General features: G+C 40.5%; 2 protein-coding genes and 2 long non-coding RNA genes across 4 annotated transcripts in view; 1 reads left to right on the plus strand and 3 right to left on the minus strand.

Moving 5' to 3' along the window:
• The window catches only part of LOC145451148 (dynein beta chain, ciliary-like), a 346083-nt gene that overhangs the window by 58454 nt on the left and 267019 nt on the right, over positions 1–20610 (plus strand). The gene's annotated exons all lie outside the window — the stretch shown is intronic.
• LOC145450777 (uncharacterized) overlaps positions 1–20610 on the minus strand; it is a 188587-nt gene that overhangs the window by 15137 nt on the left and 152840 nt on the right. The gene's annotated exons all lie outside the window — the stretch shown is intronic.
• LOC145449426 (uncharacterized) lies at positions 40–20494 on the minus strand. Its single transcript, XM_080327786.1, has 15 exons — positions 20137–20494; positions 9568–9771; positions 9381–9509; positions 8984–9321; positions 8790–8916; positions 8552–8707; positions 8262–8458; positions 8034–8204; positions 7903–7967; positions 7668–7822; positions 4741–4945; positions 4473–4563; positions 1134–1247; positions 916–1025; positions 40–331 (listed from the first exon to the last, which is right to left on the minus strand). Exons 1-15 carry the CDS (start codon positions 20299–20301, stop codon positions 213–215), a joined length of 2346 nt encoding a protein of 781 aa, XP_080183912.1. The 5' UTR covers positions 20302–20494; the 3' UTR covers positions 40–212.
• Positions 6664–7660, minus strand: LOC145449429 (uncharacterized). The gene is made up of 2 exons (XR_013918255.1): positions 7479–7660; positions 6664–7047 (listed from the first exon to the last, which is right to left on the minus strand). It is a non-coding gene; the product is annotated as an uncharacterized LOC145449429 (long non-coding RNA).

Raw genomic sequence — 20610 nt, forward strand, 5'->3', positions numbered from 1 at the left:
TTCATAAGCGCAGCGGCTCCTTCAGACAGAGTCAACATATTTGAAGAGAATAGCTATATTACTATGAACATAAAATCGCGAATTGTAAGTTTTGAAAATATATCCCTGAAATATAGCGCCTGGCGTCCGACTATCCGACGTATGGAATTCGTATGTCCCGGTGATTTGTGAAGGGAATGCGTCCGCACAGAACCAAATCATGATGCCAGGCTTTACGAAGTAGACGTTGAGGGATCAACTCCATCAATTGTCGTAATTCCGTTTACAGTCGACTGCATCTTATATTTGGCTTCAAATAAGCGCTGCAGGAGTACTTCGATGTTTTTGTGTCCTATAAAGAAGAAATTATAATTACTTGAATGTCACTATTTCGAACTCAATACGTCGATGAGTATGAGCTACACTTTTACGTTTTATGAGCACTTCGAAATAAAAGTGTGTTGGTCATTCTTGCGCAAAGGAAATGGGGAATCTAGAGAATCTTGCAAATCCAAGAATATTCGCCTTACGTCACTGTCTGATTCATTGTGATTGCCTTTACGACGGCACATCGGTCATATTCATCACACCTGACGATGGACGAGCAGAACACCATAATACGTATTGACATAATGAAACGTCAGCTCATTAATTTGATATAAGTGGATGATATCGGTCATATACTATATGACAAATATACTGATTTCAAGCTTTACCGTGCTTGGTATCTGCAGAGAAACTAATTTTAGGTATACCCAAATGCCACAATACAGGAAAGCGTCCTTGGCTGAACTATCAAGGAATTCCACGCTCGTGCTGATATTCGAAGCATCACGGAGTGTTTTCCTCACCAGAATATCAACATGTAGTTTCTTGCTAATATAGTAATACACAGACACGGAATGCTTTCGTTCTTACAGATAACAATAACGTTACCTCGATTAACCCGGAGTTTGAAATTCACATTTTCGAATGAACCTTGTCCAGAATGCATCGGGTAGGTGTTATCGGCTCTGCCTTCGGTATTTTCAGATGTAGGTATATTACTGAAATTAGATAACGGTAAGATGGTATGATGCATCGATCTATATGATGCATTTATAGTTCGCACTGCGTTTGTGGATGTGGATGTGTATACTTTGATTGTACCTTACCTTTCTCTTGTCTCCCGCAATTTCGTTATCGTATTTTCCACTAGGTCTTCCATGTCATTTGTTCTTATAGTGTATTCCAATATGAATGCTTCTAATACGAACGCGACAATTATACTGAAAGACAACGGAGGTAAATTGGTTTGTTGCTGGGACGGAGGGTGCATCACGGGCACTGGGATTTTAGGGTCAAGTTTACTGTTAATATCCATGGAGACGTGCAGACTGGAGTTATCAAGAACGTGCCTTCAGTCGCCACTTTTCTCTTTTTGACCTACCCGTTCATTGTTTATGGGTGATCGCTTGTTTCGCGAATTAGGGATTTGAAATCGTATCACAAGAAATACACCGACCATGTAATTCATGAGGCACAGACCATGTAATTCGTATTTTAAAAATGGAAACAAAAATGTTTTAGTTTAGACTATGGAAACAATGACTTTTCACTTTAGCCCAATTGTTACGGAATACTATATCGCAGATTTATAGCCGCACTCCGCAACCGACTAATGTAACTGTTAAAGTAGCCGCAGATTTTCTTCGGTACCGCACTTTGTCCAGTCGCATGTTGGTCAAAACTCCATGTCTTCATTTGTCCTGACGCGAAAAGGTCGGCTCCGAAATTGATATGTCTAATAGTCTAACGGTTACCGACAGAGTTAAGCGATTGATAGGAATATGTCGTTCTTTCACAATTGCTTATGCAGTTGGATTCATTTTTGTAAATTATACGTATTTAATAGCATATAGGGTGCGGCATTTACGGCCCAGCTGTTTCACTCCCTCTAACCCAGTGGTTCTCAACCTTTTTTCAGACACGCCCCCCTTCATGATAGTGAAAAATTTCGCGCCCCCCTTATCGTCATATCACAAAATCCAACCGGGATGCTAACAACCCCAACAGATTGTTTGATGGCATGGAAGGTTATGACTGTTGATGAAAAAATTAAAAAATATTAAATTCGGTCAATATATAGAGAAACACGCGTGAATTGTAGGTAAATCGCGCAGAGCACGATTTTTTTAAAGTTTACTGCTTCTTCGCGCCCCCCTTCAGATGCTTTCACGCCCCCCGAGGGGGGCGCGCCTCCCAGGTTGAGAACCACTGCTCTAACCCATAGGCGTGAGTATTACCCGCGCTTGTTAACTGCTTTCCAGAGAAGCCAATGACAGACAAATCATATCATATCATATCATCAAACCAATTTGTGTAATGCAAAGATCGACACATTTTAATGATCGAGCCATATTGTCGTGCGGAGTATTGTGCGTGTCTCGCTTATTAGATATAGTGCCCAATGCAGTTACGTTGGACAATGGACATGTACAAACTATTTTTTGTCTTTCAGGAAATTCAGCAAATAATACATTCATACATAATATATTCAAGGTCGCCGCTCGGGTGCGATCGCGACCCAAATTTATACCCTTCGCGACCCATACTTTAAGAAACCCTGCTATATCGACTATATTTTAGATAGATAGTCTTTTATTCGTCACATCAATAAAATATAAAGAAGTATACGAAACAAATTGCGATATAGACTGGGAGACGACGAGGGGCCGTAAGGCCTTCATTGTCAGTCGCCACCCGTTTGGAGTGTTTGATGCATATATAAATAATTACGTGAAACATATATATCAAATTACACACATATGTGTAGAGTCAACATTCAGTAAATATATGACTAACGACACGATATTAAGCTTTAATAAAGGTGTAATAAAGGATAAATTTAGAACACGCATTGTATAGAAGGAAAAAATATCAACAGTACGTTTGGAGTTGATAATTTTTATATTTTTTATAAACTGCCATGGCAGTATTGGTATCAGATCTACAGGGAGTTCATTCCAAGTTTTCGCACCGGCAAAATGTAAACTATTGCGGGATGAAGATCGGGACAGGAGAGGCAGCGAAATAGAATTTCTCGATACCTGTCTAGTTTCATAACCATGAGTTTCCGCAAAAGTTGTAAAATGAGAATTATAGTATGACCTGTTTGTGTGGAAGATGGTGTGCATCATCTTTGCCGTCTCATACTGAATTAGGTCGGCAACTCCGAGTAGCCTATACCATGACTTCGATATTCCGGGAGAATTCGTCGCCTGGGAGGTAGTTTACTAATGACACGAAGAGCCTGGTTCTGGAGAGTTTTGATTTTTGTAAGGTTTGTTACATTTGTATGTCCCCATATATTTATTGCATATTGAAGCTGAGATTGAAAAATAGCAAAATACACTGCACACAGTACTTTCTGTGGCATTAGATATTTCAATCGTTGTGGCATGCCCGTAGCCTTTGACAATTTAGAGGTGACTGAGTCGATCTGAGGTTTCCATGACAATTTCGAATCGACAAGAATTTCAAGATAGCGAACGTGATCAGCTGGGTTAATGATAGTTTGATTGATTTTTACAGAAAATGGATTGGTTTTCTGCGAATTGGAATTATTAAATAGGAGAAGTTGGGTTTTACTGGGGTTGATGGATAGTTGGTTACTTCTCATCCAATTACAGATCTTTGTCATTTTATTAGATGTCAATTCTTGCAAGGTCTTGTATGGTTTTCAGGGAGGAGACCTTGCTAACATCATTGATATATATATAAGAAATAATAAAGGCCCCAATACAGACCCCTGAGGGACGCCACAAGTTATAGTTGATGGAGCGGAGATAGTACTATTAACATACACACATTGTCGTCGGTTTTTCAAGTAGTCAGATATGAGTTTCGAGGCAATACCACGTATGCCAAACTGAACAAGAATTTGGATTAAGCATGCAGCGAACATAAGATACGTAACCACGATACATAAATAAATGACCCTCAAAGTAAACGCATCTCCAGTTTAGTTCATACAGTCGATGGTTTTAGTCAACAAATTAACATCCAAATTTACGTTCAAGTTCTAAATTCCAAGGAACCTATCGCGGGCTGTAAAATGCCCGGTCTGAACGATATGGCATACTCTGCCCGATGCACATCACACTGTGTCATAATAACTTAAGTTGATAGATCGTGATATCATCACCCTTATTTTATGCAATCCGGTTCAAAGCATAGTTAGCTACCGCCATTTCCCCGTGGGTATTCTTGTCTTACGTATAGGCTACTGTTTCGCCATATGATATACAAAGTGATATTATGGTTTTACGCGTCGTCAAATTTTCGAGTGATCACACTTCCCCGCATTGATCAAATCGAAAACATATGAAGGATAGGGAAGAATTGCGATAATATGAATCACATTTCTGAGTGAGTGTACCGGAAGACTGGTGAGTAGATAACACATTGCAAAATCATGAAGTCAATATAGCACACATATCATTTCAACTTACTTCAGTATTAGAAGGACCACAGTCATGTGGAAGGTGAGGAAAAATAACCGTGCAGCCTTCGAGGTCATAATCACGAAACCCTGGGTGATAAGTGCGCTCTAACATTAAGGAAAATATACCAAAAGCTTCTCAGAGGCGTCACTACCAGACACGACACGAATGAAATCATACATTATAAATAACTAAATTTATATGTAGCCTAAGTCACTCATCGTAAGTGCCTCAATTCCATACGAGTCGTGACCGGCATAATTATTTCAAAGGATATCATGCCATTGATTGACCACCATCATCACAAACAAAGTGACGAACGAGTTCAGGATGTTATTGAAATTCATTCGGCAGTAACCCATCCTTTGAAATTCGGAACCATCCAGAGCATCCACACCACAGTTGCTCTCATCTACGGATTCCCGCGGAATTTTGCCACCGAAAGCATCCATGCCGATGATAGCAAAGGAATAGTACACCATCTTCAAGTAAACAAGAATGAAGGTTGAAATATAACGGAGAAATCGAACTCAGTTATACTCAATAATCGGAACTCTATTTCACACCATTCCAGCCCTATCACGGCCAGGGCTATTTTTTTTTAAAAATTGAAAATCTCAAATGGATGTTGCACGATAGTACGGATTCGACAATGTAAGGAGTTATGCAAGTGGGAATGGGCATGTATATAGATGATAATTTTATAACTGATCACACGTTGCAGTAATTCTGCGTTGAAATATCCAGTTGCCGAGTCTGTTTACTTGTCATTATTAAGTAATCAGGGCAAAATTCTTTCAGTATTTCTAATTTGGTTAACCGCATGTACTGACGTTCGCTCCAGACGAGAGTCATTCGAAAAGTGCAATAAATCTTTCAATATGAACACATTGTTTGTTGCGATTGCGATATTTAAGTTCTGTAGGCTACCTCCAGAATCCTATTATATAATGGCACCACCTTACATGGTGCGTGACTGCTATTTAAAGACGACCAACACTAACCAATTGATAGAAGAGACATGAGTTCACGTGGATGACAAACCTATACGTTAGGGTTACCATACGTCCTCTTTTAAGAGGATTTGTCCTCTTTTTTGACTTTTTTGAAAGTGTCCTCGGAGGACGCCTAAATGTCCTCTTTTTTTAGAATGTTAGTTGAATTACGCGGAAATTGGACTGAAAAATAGGAAATCAGAGGCCTAGTAACGATCCGACGTGCATTTCGGGACTTGAGCCAGAAACATGACCTTTTTTTTAGTCAACCGACACCATACTCCAGTATTATGAGTATGAAAATTTTGAAAAAGTGTCCACTTATCGAATTTCCAAAATATGGTAACCCTATTATACGTGAGTACATTTTCCAGTGCAATATGCGTGCGAGGTACAGCGATAGAGCCCGCAGACGTTTCCACCATAAAATCAGTGCAGTACATGTCCACTAGGGTTAGTTCGGATACCAATAATGTTCACTATCCGGATAACGGATATATCCGTATATTTGGAATTTATCTAACCGGGTAATAGCTGCTAAGTGAGACAATCGATTTCACGAGGTTTGCATGAAAAATGGATTTTAAATCATTACATATTGATATTGTAGATCTACGTACACGCGCAGTACGAGCGAATACGAGAAACATCACGCAAATTTAATGTTCACTGCTTCTGCAACGCCCTACTAATAAAGCATAATGCATCAACTGTGGAATCCTGTAGACGGGACCGGAGTTTTGTAACAAAGAGTCCACATGCATTGAATGCTCTTTCTGCTTCCACAGAAGTGGGCTGAATAGTAAGCAGCGCTTCGTAAAGATTCTAAAGGTCGTTTCCAAGAGGCTTCAAAGACTTTACCTCCCTTTTGGGCCATTCTTCAGTTTAGGTTTGGTGTACTCTGTACTGGAAGGACGAGTAGTTGATACTGGAATTGATGCCGACATGATAGCTCGCTCTAATTCCTCCTTGAGAAATTCACGTGATCAGGCGCGTAGCCAGCCGTAAAGCAAGGGGGGTTGAAATAATATGAGGGGGTTTCGATTTTTTTCGAATTAAGTATCATCGGGAATCAATTACGCATGCACGCACGCACAAGCACATGCTTGCGAAAATTCAATGCCATTCAGTTTCGCGATGTCACTCTTCAATCCCAATCGCTAATCAGCCTACGCCTCACGGCATATTGTCTCCGAGCCATCGAGAAATAGGAGCCAACGAATGCTAGGCCCGAGACGCGACAGTTAGGCCAGCGATGATATCTTTCTTACCAGGCCTATTGCAGACACGATTGTGTAGGCCAGCGATAATATCGTGAGCACCAAGCTAATGCAGATGCGATTGTGCAGGCCATAGCGTGCACAGGGCCTATTGCAGATGCGATTCTTCAAGCCAACGGAACTAGGCTTGCTGAAGACGCCATAAATTAGACCAGCGACGATAGCCGATGCGCGGCAATCAATGCCCTAATTTCGCGATAATCTCAGCGGGAGATCACGTCTTGTTAAATTGTGCTGTGCACAGACGAATCTCGCTAATTGGCAACACGCTTCTCGCTAATTGGCCTCGCGCAACACCGATAATATAGGCTTACCATATTTTGGAAATGTAAAAAGAGGACACTTTTTCAGAAATTTCAGACATGCAAAACTGAAGAAGAATTCTCAAAAACCGGTAAATTTCTCCCACTTCGTGATCGGTTGACTAAAAAAAAAAAAGGTCATCCCTTCCGCTCAGAGCTCAAAATAACGTTTTTCTCTCCAAATTGCCAGGTGGATGACTAAAAAAAAGGTCTTCTTTTCGCTCAGAGCTAAAATCACCGCTTTTCCCTCCGAAATACCCGCCGGAGCTTCACTTCTGCGCTAATTTGCGACATATCACTCGCAATTTCCTCTCAGTCTGACCTAAATTTTCAAAAAAGAGGACAAAAGGGCGTCCTCCGAGGACACTTTCAAAAAAGTCAAAAAAGAGGACAAATCCTCTTAAAAGAGGACGTATGGTAAGCCTACGATAATACGACTTATTGGAACTTACTACAATGTGTAAAACGTATTAGCAACGATGCCCTTTCATCCGGTTAACCGGCGGAATTATATCCTGATATCAGATAGAAAAAAGGCTGCGGTTAATCGTTATCCGTTAACCGTTATCCGGATAATCCAACCCTACTGTCCACTCCATTTGGAACCACTAATCGGTATGTACTCACCACTAGCACTCCGGCATAGGTCAAAAGAGAAGGCGCAATATTGACGACCGTGACAACGATGACCCTGAATCCTTGAATATTCCCCACTATTTTTATAAGACGTAGGCATCGCAATACTAGTAGAACATCAAGAGCTTCTCTCGGAAAGGCCTCAACTGCAATTATGAAATAAACGTGTATATCTGTATAATCATCTTATATGTATGTGCCAGGGTAATTGAATTTCCTAACTTACGTTCATCCAGACTAGCTTCAATGATTGTTACAATGAATGCAGATATGATAATGAAGAAATCGAACCTGCCAAAATGTCGATGAAATAACCATTTCAAAATTGCACGTGGGCTCTAGTAAATTTATACTCACCAATTCCACAGTCTGTCACGACTGAAAAATTCCTTCGGCCCAACAGCGTAAACGCGTAGGGCCAGCTCGATCATGAAGATCGGGAGAAAGAACCACTCCGTCTGTTCCAAATCAAGCCCAATGCATACAGCGTTGGCTATGATTAACAAGTCAAAAAACCACGCGAATATTCTGAAATAAAAACTCGAATAATTGCCCAGAAACTTGCGGTGAGCAGAAGTCACATACTGGTGATGAACGACATAGACTAAGATCTTGCTGATTTCCGAATTGAAAACGGTTGGACAAGTGGCGGCAAACACATTGCTTTCGGTGCCATCGACTACTAAACGGACATTTAGTAAATCTGCTGCTTTACGGTACTGAGATCGAGTTATTCCAGCACTGATTTCGTCATCTTGAAGTGCATGCCAAATAACCAAGGTCTAGAAATAGAAAAGCTCTCGTTAAGCATAAATTCGAGGCGACAAGAATGAGGAAGAACTGTTTGAAAATCAGCTGATATGCGATATACTTACTTTGGACCGGGCAACTTTGTATTGCAGGGAACCAACGAGTGCACACCACTTCTCAAAGGTAATGACTTGTTCCGCGTCGTCACTCCCCGACTTTATCAGTTCGAACGACATATCTAGCTTCCTTGTTTTGTCTTTCAATGCAGTGCTGATTTCATTCTTGAAAAATGCGGTACATGACATTCGGTGTTGATGAGAGGGCCTATTTGGTTTCCGTAAATTTGTAAATCTGAAAATTCACCTCAAGATGCATTTTGTAGCTGTTATAGATGACTGCCAGAAAGAGATTCATGAAAATGTACGTGTTGACAAGGATGTAAGATATAAAAAAGATCGCAAAACCTTCACTGAAATCGTATGCCGGCATCCTGCCAATGCAAATTAGAATTAGTAACACATAAGTCATCCAAACCTTTTTATATGCCTCGTACTCACATTACATCTGGACTGTTGGCCGTTGTCACCAAAACGTATAAATCCCAATACGAGTCCCAATAGTTTGTGAAATATGGATCTCCGGTGCGATAAATTAGCTCTCTCTTTTCGAAAAGTTTGAAAGCCATCAATGCGAAGAGAGCAATGCTGAAGAAAAACAGCGTTAAGACGCTGAGGATGTCGGGCACCGTGTTCCGAACGTTTCTAAACGTCCTACGGATTTGACGCGACTCGTTCATGTTAACAAGAAATAGAGGCCGGAGAACTCTTGAAACTCGAAGACCTTTGTATCCACTGCTCGTCATTCCGATGTATATGATCATATCCACCAACGTAAACTTGAAAATAGATTGATGCGATGTGTTAAGCGCACAATGTATATGCTAGTGTTGTTTACCAGTATCGTTGAGACCACGACTATATTCTTTGGATCTTTCCTGAATTGGCCTTTAGGTACGAATCTTGAAAGCGTCCACGTTCGCCATGAAAATACTCCGAGACACAAAATTTCCATAAGCATAGTCGCCTAAACGTCAATCAACTTTTGCCACTGTTTCAGGTTGTGCGTAACATTGTTACATTACCCATATGGGCAATTCTGCTCCTGGAACGGCTGGCACTTCAAAGATTGCTAGACATAGATTCCACCACATGAAAAATACTGTCACCCATTGCAAGTAACGATTGCTGTAATTCCGGTATCTTAGAATCGATATTGGGTCGGTCTCGTATGGCAAGGTCCTCCCCTCCATTGCATCTCCCAGGTAAGTTGATGATAGTAATAGATGCTTTAGAAATGAATGTAACTTTGAGGAATTATATTGCAGAAAACGGTATTACTTTCGGGTAAATGCCTTGCGGGTAACGTTACGATATGAAAGAATGGTAGTAGAATAACGGGTATTTTTCTTTAGTCACCAAACTTATAGATCAGTGGTCCTCAACCGGGATCCGCGGACCCCTAGGGGTCCACGAAGCATTTTCAGGGTGTCCGCGTAACCTCCAAATTTGCAAAATGGTTGATTTGTATAGAGAACTCACGAGGCTGTTGCGCTTCTTAATTACTAAAAATCCAGTACTCACATAAACAGAATGGCCGTCTGAGATGAAATATTTTACTGTGCAAACTCATTTGTATTTCCTAATTGCCAATAGCCTATCGGTACAAACGTATTGCTGTTTAGAGATGTTTTGTTGAGGTTTTGGAAAAATGTTGCTTGCAAAAATCCATTTTGTCCTGTGACATACATAACCGCTATTCCATATTAACTTCAATGTTTGCGATGATACATGGAAATGGCTAGGCTGGACGTTATTAAAATATGCTACATAATTTTGGTGACTTGTTGCGATCATACCCAAAGTTGTCACCGGAAGCGTTGCGAGTTATTATTACATTCGTTCACATCAAATCGACGGCTAGAATTTCAAGAAATGCAGCTACAGAATTAGCTTTGAAATAATAAAAGTCTTCCTAATTTCTACATAAATGGTACGATGTTATTTTAGACAAAGAAAAGTCATTTGTTGCTCTTTATCACTAGCCTGTAGCTACAGCTAATATTTCCACAAGACAGATTACGGTTTGCACGAGGATTGAGCTAGAGCTGAACTAAAACTGGGTGAAGAGGCGGCCGTGAGGTTTCGTTTTTAGAATAAAAGGTTGAGAACCACGGTTTTAGATAGACCACATTGTCAGACCGAACCAGGCTGCATGGTCATATTGGCCTACGTGGAATTCGCGTGTGCTATTCAGACATGGGGTAATCGTGATTAGTAATCGTAATCGATTACGACGATTACAGCATTTCCAAGTAATCGTAATCGCAATCGATTACATTCGAAAAAAATCCGAAGTAATCGTAATCGTAATCGACTACTTCACATATCTAATCGATTTCTTTGTGAAAGAACGATTACTTTTCATTTGTGCAATGCCCATGACATAAACTGAACTATGAACATTCATGAGCAACGAAGAGTGTGATTTAAAACAGGATTTGAATAGCAGAAATGTCGGGTTTTCAAACGCCTCTATACTCGTTATTGCATCACAAGTATTAGCTTGGTTCTTGATTGCGTAACGAATTATCCGCACGCAGTAAATAGATATTCGATGTAAATAATGTAGTACTGTGATTGTAAGAACACCCGCTGTGGATTATGTCACGGCACTGATCATTACACTGCACACGCCACTACGTCGCAGCAGGATAATAATCACCACACGGCCTAGTTTCGAATAGTATAGCCTAGCGTATATGTACAAATTGTACATTGTACAATGTATAGATGTTTTGTTATGCTTAGGTAAACGCAATCTGACCGTAGCTGATTGGCGAGCGGTAGGCCTATTTGCGTATACAATAGACAACGATTTGAAATTTTGTACCCTTCAAATTAAACGTGACAATTTCTACATCGAAGCATTAAAAACCAGGCTGCTGATAAAAAAATCCTAACCGAGCCGTTATTTTCCGTTACTCGTATAACGGCAGATCGAAATCTATCTATTAAGTGGATTGCAGTCAGAAGTTGATGATTACCTTATCATATTCTCATACGGCCCTATTTAAAACGGGCAACAATTGTTCTTTCGTAATTTTATACTCATCATTCGGATATGCCCCTAGCCACCCGCTTACACACCATGTTAGCGTGGATTTCAGCTAGAATCAGTACCGAAACAGCACTTCGCCACCGCCATTCTCACAAATGGTGATCTTGTGCTCCCCATAAGGCGATCAATAAAGCTTGTGGCGGGCGAAGTCCCCCAGAACCCCCTTAAAGGCCGGGCTTTTCACAAGAACTGGAAAACACGATTTGATGCGATGGATCCGCTGTGAATTTGCTGTCAAGTCGCGCCAGGCGCGAATATTTAGGCACATAATTTACGACTATAACTTTATTGTATGTTGTTAACTCGTGACCTCCTGTCTGCTATATAGTCAGCAGATATTGGAGTCGCCCCAACGTAGCGGACGAAAAGAAAACTAAACGAAAAACTTTTGTGAGACGCACCAAAAATTGTCATTTATGCACGTGGTTCATCATTTTCCTCAGTGAGTGCCCCCGGTGGCATTTGTATTGTGGGGCTGAGATTGAGAAGACTATTCTTCGCGACCACCCAGCACGGATGGACAATGGACAAATACACAATGTTTCGGCCAATGTAGCATGTCTTGTTGTGTTGCGGCGCGGTATTGGCTGCCACCGAAATGCCTATTTCTGTGTGAATCATGCCATGGTATATTATGGCATACACAGGAAATGACGTCATTATATCTCATTTAAAGATAAAGACCTTCTCTCATGAGGCCTTTTCATCGCATTGTTGTCTTCCAAAGATAACTTCTCAGAAGCAAAATGAATGTAATCGTGAGTAATCGTGATTACTTTTCCAAAGTAATCGTAATCGTAATCGCGTGATTCATAAGTAATCGTAATCGCAATCGATTACATTCATGAAGTAATCACCCCATCTCTGGTGCTATTATTGTTATCTATCGATGGTTCATTTAAATAAGACATTGATGGTCGTATCTCGGTTGGCGGTTTATTGGTGCAATGTACAGTATGTTTCTCAGCAAGCAACAATTTACAGTACCTAAAGATGCAGTCAAAAATCTTGTGATCCAAATCAGCCCAAAATCTACTTGCGACAAAAGTATGCAACAAAAATACAAACAATGTAAACTTCTATGTATTGACAAAGTTGCTGTTGACTCAATGTGTGTTTGTTTGTTTGTTTATTTGTCGTTTTCATGGTGTTTGTCGACTACAATGATCATTTACACCAGGCAGATATCCCTTATATTTAAATCCGTAACTGCCGATTCGTAGTACGGCCCACTTCTTGACTTTTGTTAGATAACGCTTACGCAGATGAGATGGCGGGGAGGAGCCTAGATAAACCTCCAACATTTAGGTAGGAATCCTGGAGTCGGCCTCGGTCGGACTCGAATCCAAAACCCATTGGCGTTGCAGCCGGGGATTATACCACTATACGCTATCTCGCCACTGGTATTACATGTCTTACAGGGGTATAGTTCTGCGAGGCGAATTCCTGTCAATTCAATACCACTAACTTGATTTTGATTGTTGTTGTTTTTTTGCCTTTACTAGACGTTTCTGCCATCAATAACCCGATATATTATCGCACTATTCAGTGTTCACAAATGTTCAATTTACGTCATAGTCCTTGTACAAGTAATCGTTTTTTTAAAGGAATCGATTACATATGTGAAACAATCGCTTACGATTAAGATTACTTCGAATTTTTTTCGAATTTAGTCGACTGCGATTACGATTATTTTAAATTGTTGTAATCGTCGTAATCGATTGCGATTACAGATCATGATTACCCCATTCTGATGGGTGGTACCGATTCTCCTTCTACGAGCTATAGCGGTACATGTTGGTGACCAGATACATGGTAGAGCGCTTTTTCTCAATCATACCAGCACCAGCACATCAGACCAAGGATCCTATATCGACACACCACGCCACTACGAATGGATTAAAAATTCGTTACGACGCAACTGATAAGGATGATGCTCATGATATATTAATGAGGAACTAGGTTTACAAATCTGACGTGTCTGTTGTCAATGTGATACATCTCACTATACCAGTGGTTCTCAGACTCTTTTAGACACGCGCCCATTATGATAGTGAAAAATTTCGCGCGCCCCTTATCGTCATATTACAAAATGCAACCAAATTGCTAGCAATCCCAACGGATAGTTTGATGGCATGGAAGGTTATGTTGACTGTTGATGAGAGGATTCTCAAATATGATATTCGGACAATACGAAGAGAAATAACCATGACTTGAAGGTAAATCGCGCGAAGCGCGGAAAAAAATCCGTTGGCTGCAGCTTGGCGCCCTCCTTCAGGTGCTTTCAGGCCCCCAGTTTGAGAACCATTGCACTATACATTGTTAACTGTTCAGTTTATGCCATAGTCCTATCGTAAAGCTCAGGTTATGCCATAGTCAATCGCTCTTCAAAACTGCAAAGTTGAGTCATCGTCCTTTTACAAAACAATCGATTACGGTTGCACGAGTGCTTTAAATTTTTTCGAATATAATCATCATCATTGGTTTATTAGCAATTTTATCAGTTCAATACACCACAAAAATGCGATACAATGAAAAGACAGGAAGATGTCGAAGCGACAAGGAGTAGTCTATGGAATCTGACACCCACCTTGGCCTAGGCGATGTAAAGAGGAGGCATGCACACTGAATGAAAGTAAAGAAGATAGTGTAGAAGAAGAATGCGACAAGAAATAGGGCGGCATGTCATGGGAAGCGAGATCGATAGGTCAGTCGTGGTCCGGTAATCTTGAGGATGGACTGTATTTATTTAGTAGTAATTGCTTGTATTTCGACTTGAATGTGGACATGCTCGTCGACTGTCGGATGGCCGGCGGGATACTGTTCCACACATCAGGTCCGGCATATTTGATGGAGCGATGATCTTTTCGGTCGATCATATGATATTTGGACGACGTGGACGCGCGTGTGTTGTACTTGTGCGCTTTTGATTCAGAGGTAAAGAAGTCATTGAAATATTCGGGGCAACGACCGCAGTGAAACTGATACATAAACTTGGCGATTTCTAGTTTCCGCATATCTTCTATGTTTAGGACGCCGAATCTCTTCAGCAGCGACTTATTGGATGGGCAGCCAGGCCCCTTTGGGGCCCTAGCTATGATTCGGAGCACTTTATGCTGTAGTTTCTGCATCGATTATATCACTCGATAATGCTGTAATCATCATAATCGATCGCGATTACAAATTACGATTACCCCTATGCCATATACTCGCCACCTTTAGGACATAGTTCATCGTCTGCTTTGAACTTGTACGCATAGGGTTGCATGTAAACCGAAAATCAATTTAAAACAAACTTGTTTAGAACAAGCGCCTTGTCTAAAAAAATTTTTAAGCCATGACGTCGCGAATATTTGATTGTTGCATCACAGTGGATTGTCATTGACAATTGGAAATATAGGGTAAATATGGCTCCTTCGACGAAAAGGGCTTCCGACCACCGTCATAAACAGACCAAAAATATATTTAAGGAGGACTACATCGTTATGCAGCATTTTCACGGTCGGCGGTCATCATCATCAGAACACCCATTCCGTACTATCTACATCAGTGGTTCCCAACGTGGGCGATATCGCCCCCCAGGGGGCGATTTGGTGGTCGAGGGGGCGAAAACTACGAAAGGGGCGATAGGGGGGCGAAAACGGACGAATAGGACGATAGGGGGCGAAGACAACGACTTTTTCAGAACATTTTTCGCTCTGCGCGCGATTTAATATTTTCATGTATCTTGATGTTGGGGTCCCCGTCACCCAACAAAAATACGCATGATTTATGCAAATGCGAGACTTCGTCGTCGGCCATTACTGCGCCACGACCCACCAAGACATATGAAGTTAGAGACCATGTAACATGCGACTCCGAGAGGAGTGCCAGAACGATCAGCAGCGAGAAGACCGAGAACTTCGATATATATACATATTAGTTTAATTGTCCACAGGCGCCTCAATGGATGGCGTCGAATGTTCCTGTCCTGGCGACCTTAACCCTACATGACAAATGCCATCCCGCAAGGAAAAAATTATTTGCGAGTCAAGAAATACCAATATGAAATCATGTGTGTCTTTTAGTGCTGACGAAGTGCTGTTTTTCGGTTCCCAATATTTGGGGGGCGATGATCGGTGCGGAGCTTCAAAAGGGGGCGATGAGTCGAAAAAGGTTGGGAACCACTGATCTACATGTTAAAACTGTTGTACTGACGACATTAAAAAAGTTGTTCTCTCATGAGGCCTTGTCAGTTGTCACTGGAATCGTTATATTCTCTTCAAATATGTGTTCAAAACTCAAGTTCTAAGAAGAAAAATAATCATGTAATCATAAGTAATCGTGAGTACTTTTCCATGTCATCGTAATCGTAATCGCGTGATTCAGAAGTAATCGTAATCGTAATCGATTACACTGACGAAGTGATCACCCAATGTCTACCACCCAGCTTGGATTGAAACTTTTTTTAATCTTGCATATCGAATCTCTCGCTGTTAGCCATACTGTACTTATATTTGCGCGAGCTTACAAGGTAAACTCAAAGTGCACGTTGCTGCTAAGCGACGGGTAAGAAACCCGCACAAATGCATATGCTTAAGGCTGTACTTGACGAATACACAGTGACACACCCTATTATGAAAAACTAGTGGTAACATGCTGGATAAATCATCTCACTCATTAAATTGACGATATAAGAAGCAAATTTAGAGTTCGCGTTACCGAAGTGGCAAATAATCTCTTCTTGAAATAGCACCTCATCAAGTTTGGAAATGGAAACGTAAACTATTTTACAGTACAAGCAGTGTGTACTCAAAGGTGGTGTGGGACACTCGGAAAATCACGTGACTGTCACGCCCAGATACCTTTGATGACTTTCTTATTGTTAGGGCTGGGCAAAATCGAGTATACCTGAGTGATTCGATTCTGAATCACGTAATATGCTTCGAGTCGAGTCGAGTAATCGAATATCACTCATTATGGCGTCATAACAGAATGTAATATGTCAGAGTTCAAATATGTACCTTTTATGCGACCAGGAAGAATATAATGCCTGTTATCCATCACATTAAAGATACTTTGGTATTTTTTCGACCATACCGATTTCATTGCACTTGGTGACAATGTTGAGGGATGATCATGACTTCGGAAATGTGCTATTTTCAGTAACGTTCGTAGCTTTGTACGATATGTTTCGTATGCTACGATACGGCTAATCAAGATTTCATCGAAACTATAATTCTTGTTGATATATTAACTTTCAGTGACGAGGAGCGTATAATTTCAGTACTCGAAAAAAATCTTCTTTTACCACTCGACTCGAATCACTAAAATTAATACTAGATTCAGATTCGAGTACTCGAATCATTGTGCCCAGCCCTAGTTATTGTCGATCCGTCTGCAGCAGTAATTGGAGGAAAAGTCGCTATTGGTCTTTGTTGATTTTGACTGTGTTCCATATCGAGTTGGGTAACAGGATTTAGTATGGTATATTTTGATGCTGTCATCTAGCACTGTACCAAGTTTCAAGGCTTTGACTCAATGATTAGCGCATAGTAATTTCGCTGTCGAAGTCCAGAATCTGGTAGATCAGTGCGCACCGATATATTGACGACTTTGATAACGGAATTACCATGCTAATCATTGAGTGACAATTCTGAAACTTACTGCGAAGTTGGATAACACAACCAAGATATACCATACCGAATATCGTCATCCATCTCGGTATGGAACACTTTCAAAATTCACATATACCAATATCATATTTTGCGTGAGTCCTTGCGTGAGTCCTTGGCTTTGTTTGAGTAGATTGCAATCAAACAGAAGTTGGCCAATCGTATACTCGAGTCCAAAATATGAGCTCATAATTTTATCTATATTTCCCTCGCAACAACTATTTACTTTTTGAAATGGGTGAAGTCCATAAGCCTCTTATCGCGGACCATGATGTGAAAATGCTAAAGAATCGTTCAGCATGAATGGATCGCAGCTCAAAAATAACTCGAAGACTAAACGGGGGAAATAGTACATTATTGGGACCAACCACAACACGAAAAATGGAAAAAATGTCACGTCACCATCTGGAAAGAAATTAACACGGACAGTTTGCAAAATATCGCCGCGAGCCGTACGAAAGCCCCTGTGGTTGAGATCCGTGTTATAAAGCTTGAGTGTGGGCAACTTGTCCGATCGTCTAGACGCGTACAAAATTGTGCAAAACAATAATTCCATTATATTATACTATAAACTCTATACTAGTATTCTCATTATACTTGCATTGACACGGAGCTCATTGTTTTATGGCGAAATGAGCAAATGCATTAACACTGCACTGAACACATAGAGTCTTATATACGCTATGTATAATGTCTATATGAGTTTATGTGGCGTGTTGTTTAACATTGCAGGTCGCATGGACACTATATGTTACGTGAATTATTAACAGGAATGAACAGAGATCGTCACCGAATCAGAAACGTTAAAATTATTTGACATTACCAAAGTTATGTAACATGGGTACAATATGTCTCTATACTGGAAATCGGGTGAAATTTTGCATTGCTATGTAATAGTCGGGTAGTGTTATACCATCATTATATCACTTTTGTTTGATAAGCATTGATGTTTTCAACTGGAAATAAAATAGTTTGTAATGCAGGGGTGTCAAATTCAAATTGCGTCGCGACCGGATTCAAACCTTCAAATCGCAGGTCGCACCAGTCAACTGATTCCAAAATGTTCCCTCGTGCCCTATCTTTTCCCTGAATACTTTACCATCAAGTTTATATAGATAATAGTATTAGTATATTACATTGTATAACTGATCAATGTGATCATAGTGGTTTTATTCTAGCAAGTAGCAACACTTTTATTCGCGAACAATGGAGTCGACAAAACACCGTAATTGATTGAATGCAGATATAAACCATCCACGACAATATAAGTTAGCATATTTTTGTGCTCCTTTTGCTTTAGTCGTAATCTGGCGTTAGCCCGGCGTATGAGGAGTGAAGAATGCAATAGATTTAACTGTAATAGTGAACTTAGGAATTTGTTTTCTTATTAAATCGCGATTCGGGTTTGTATGGAGTCCTGGGACCTTATGCGACGGAAGTGATACCGTAGTGCGACCACAGACATTTAAATTATATTATATGTATAACTAATATATTCTTCGTATAAACTGCACATAACGAATCTGCATTGGCATTTTCGCTTTTATGAAGGGCTACGTTTTGGTCCATTTTCCACGAACTAAGTGTACATAGTTGTGTACAATGTACATCCGTATATTTGCTGTTTTGAGGGATTATTTATGATGGAGGTATCTCCCACAAATCTTAACATTTATTGTTACAAATGTGCTGGATAATATAAGCATGTTTCAATCGACTCAGACATACGTCTGTTGCTATCGCTGAATTTACATCTTCATAATTTTCGATACCGTATTCGAAAATTTGCGAAATCATAAAATACATTTTCTGGAAGATAATCATATCTATTTGTTCGAGACACCCACACTCACAATCACTTAATATCAACGACGTACGGCGAGGTTCGTGGTTGGTGAGACATTGACCCCCTTGGAGTCGGATTTACAAAGATAAATCGAAAGGGTGGGCTGATTCAGTTGTCGACTTGTTGGATATCATCGCATTAGCGCTCTTCACGCGCACGCTACGCACGAAGCTACTACCAATATACGATTGAAGGTAGGTATGAATAGAAAATGTATCAGTAAGGGAATTTATTTGCTCTGCATTACCTAACTCGCATCTCCAAAACAACTCCGCGATTTAGGCCTATACTACACAGTCGGTTTGCGAAGTCAGTAGCGCATTGTATCGCTGCGCCGCGATTGTCGGATTGTCAGCCAACAATCGGCGAGGCAAATTCATCGGTGCCTCATCTATGGTTATTGCCCATCTGCGGTCATTGGTGATTTATGAGGGGTTCTGGTGCTCTGACGTTATATCTATTTGTATTTTTGGAATCAGTGCGACAGTAGCATTCGATTAATAACGGTAACTACAAATTCCGATATGTTTAAGATTGATTGCTTTGTCACTGGCTCGTACGTGCCTCACCTCTCATGTCGCACTATATTTTTGAACAATAAAGATGCAAATTGCGTGATGTGGGATGTAAAAAATGTTTAAAATCAGGCATTCATGAACAACGATAAAAATACCAATAATATAATCATTGAAGGCTTTCACAATATCTTTGCCTCATCCGGGCGAAAGGTCAGGCATGCCTCAATTGTCATGTCTCCCGTGATCGCGCGTCACTGCATTGTATTATATATAGTTTTTCATTAAAATTGGTTTAATATATTGTTCCAGATTGCCACGACGGTAACACCATCGAAATTAGTGTGGACGTTATTCAATTGAGAAATGCAATAAACTTTTCAATTTCAATAAAGTTTAGCAAACATTTTCAAGTAACTACTAAATATGATTGTCACGAAATTGCGCGCAAACTTCACTGAATTATCAGAAAGTTCGGACATAAAGCACTTCATATATTCAATATAAATATTACCCACCTGATAAGCTCTGTCGTCATCTTGAAATAGGTTTGGTTGTCCGGTAGAATTGATGATAGAATCAGTTATATCTTCACTGACGGCAGTTGGATTGGCAATGCCATTATCATTACCATTCTTGTTATTGTTTTGAGTGGCAGCTGTATCAGCCTCTTGCAACTCCATCCAAAGATTTCACGGATGGGCACTGAGCCCTGCGTAAACTTGTGAAGTGATCTAACTTTGCTGTGGCGCTAGACGTACTCCAAAAGTACCCGGCGTGAAGCGTCATAAACTATTGGTAGCAGTGAGTCGCATTATATTCTCCAGCGATTGTGACCGTGCGTAGACGCGATGGCAGCAGCTCGAGCTCATACTCAAACTATTTAGACGCACTGTTGCGAGAAATTGCATGATGTTTTTGCAATCGGCTGTTTGCCGTTGAACAACAAATAACAAAGCTTTGTCGGGGATTGCGTTCCAGCTATGCTATAC

This window comes from Botryllus schlosseri, chromosome 11, assembly GCF_051294905.1.
Source record: "Botryllus schlosseri isolate E-star chromosome 11, Bs_hap1, whole genome shotgun sequence".
NCBI lineage: Eukaryota > Metazoa > Chordata > Ascidiacea > Stolidobranchia > Styelidae > Botryllus > Botryllus schlosseri.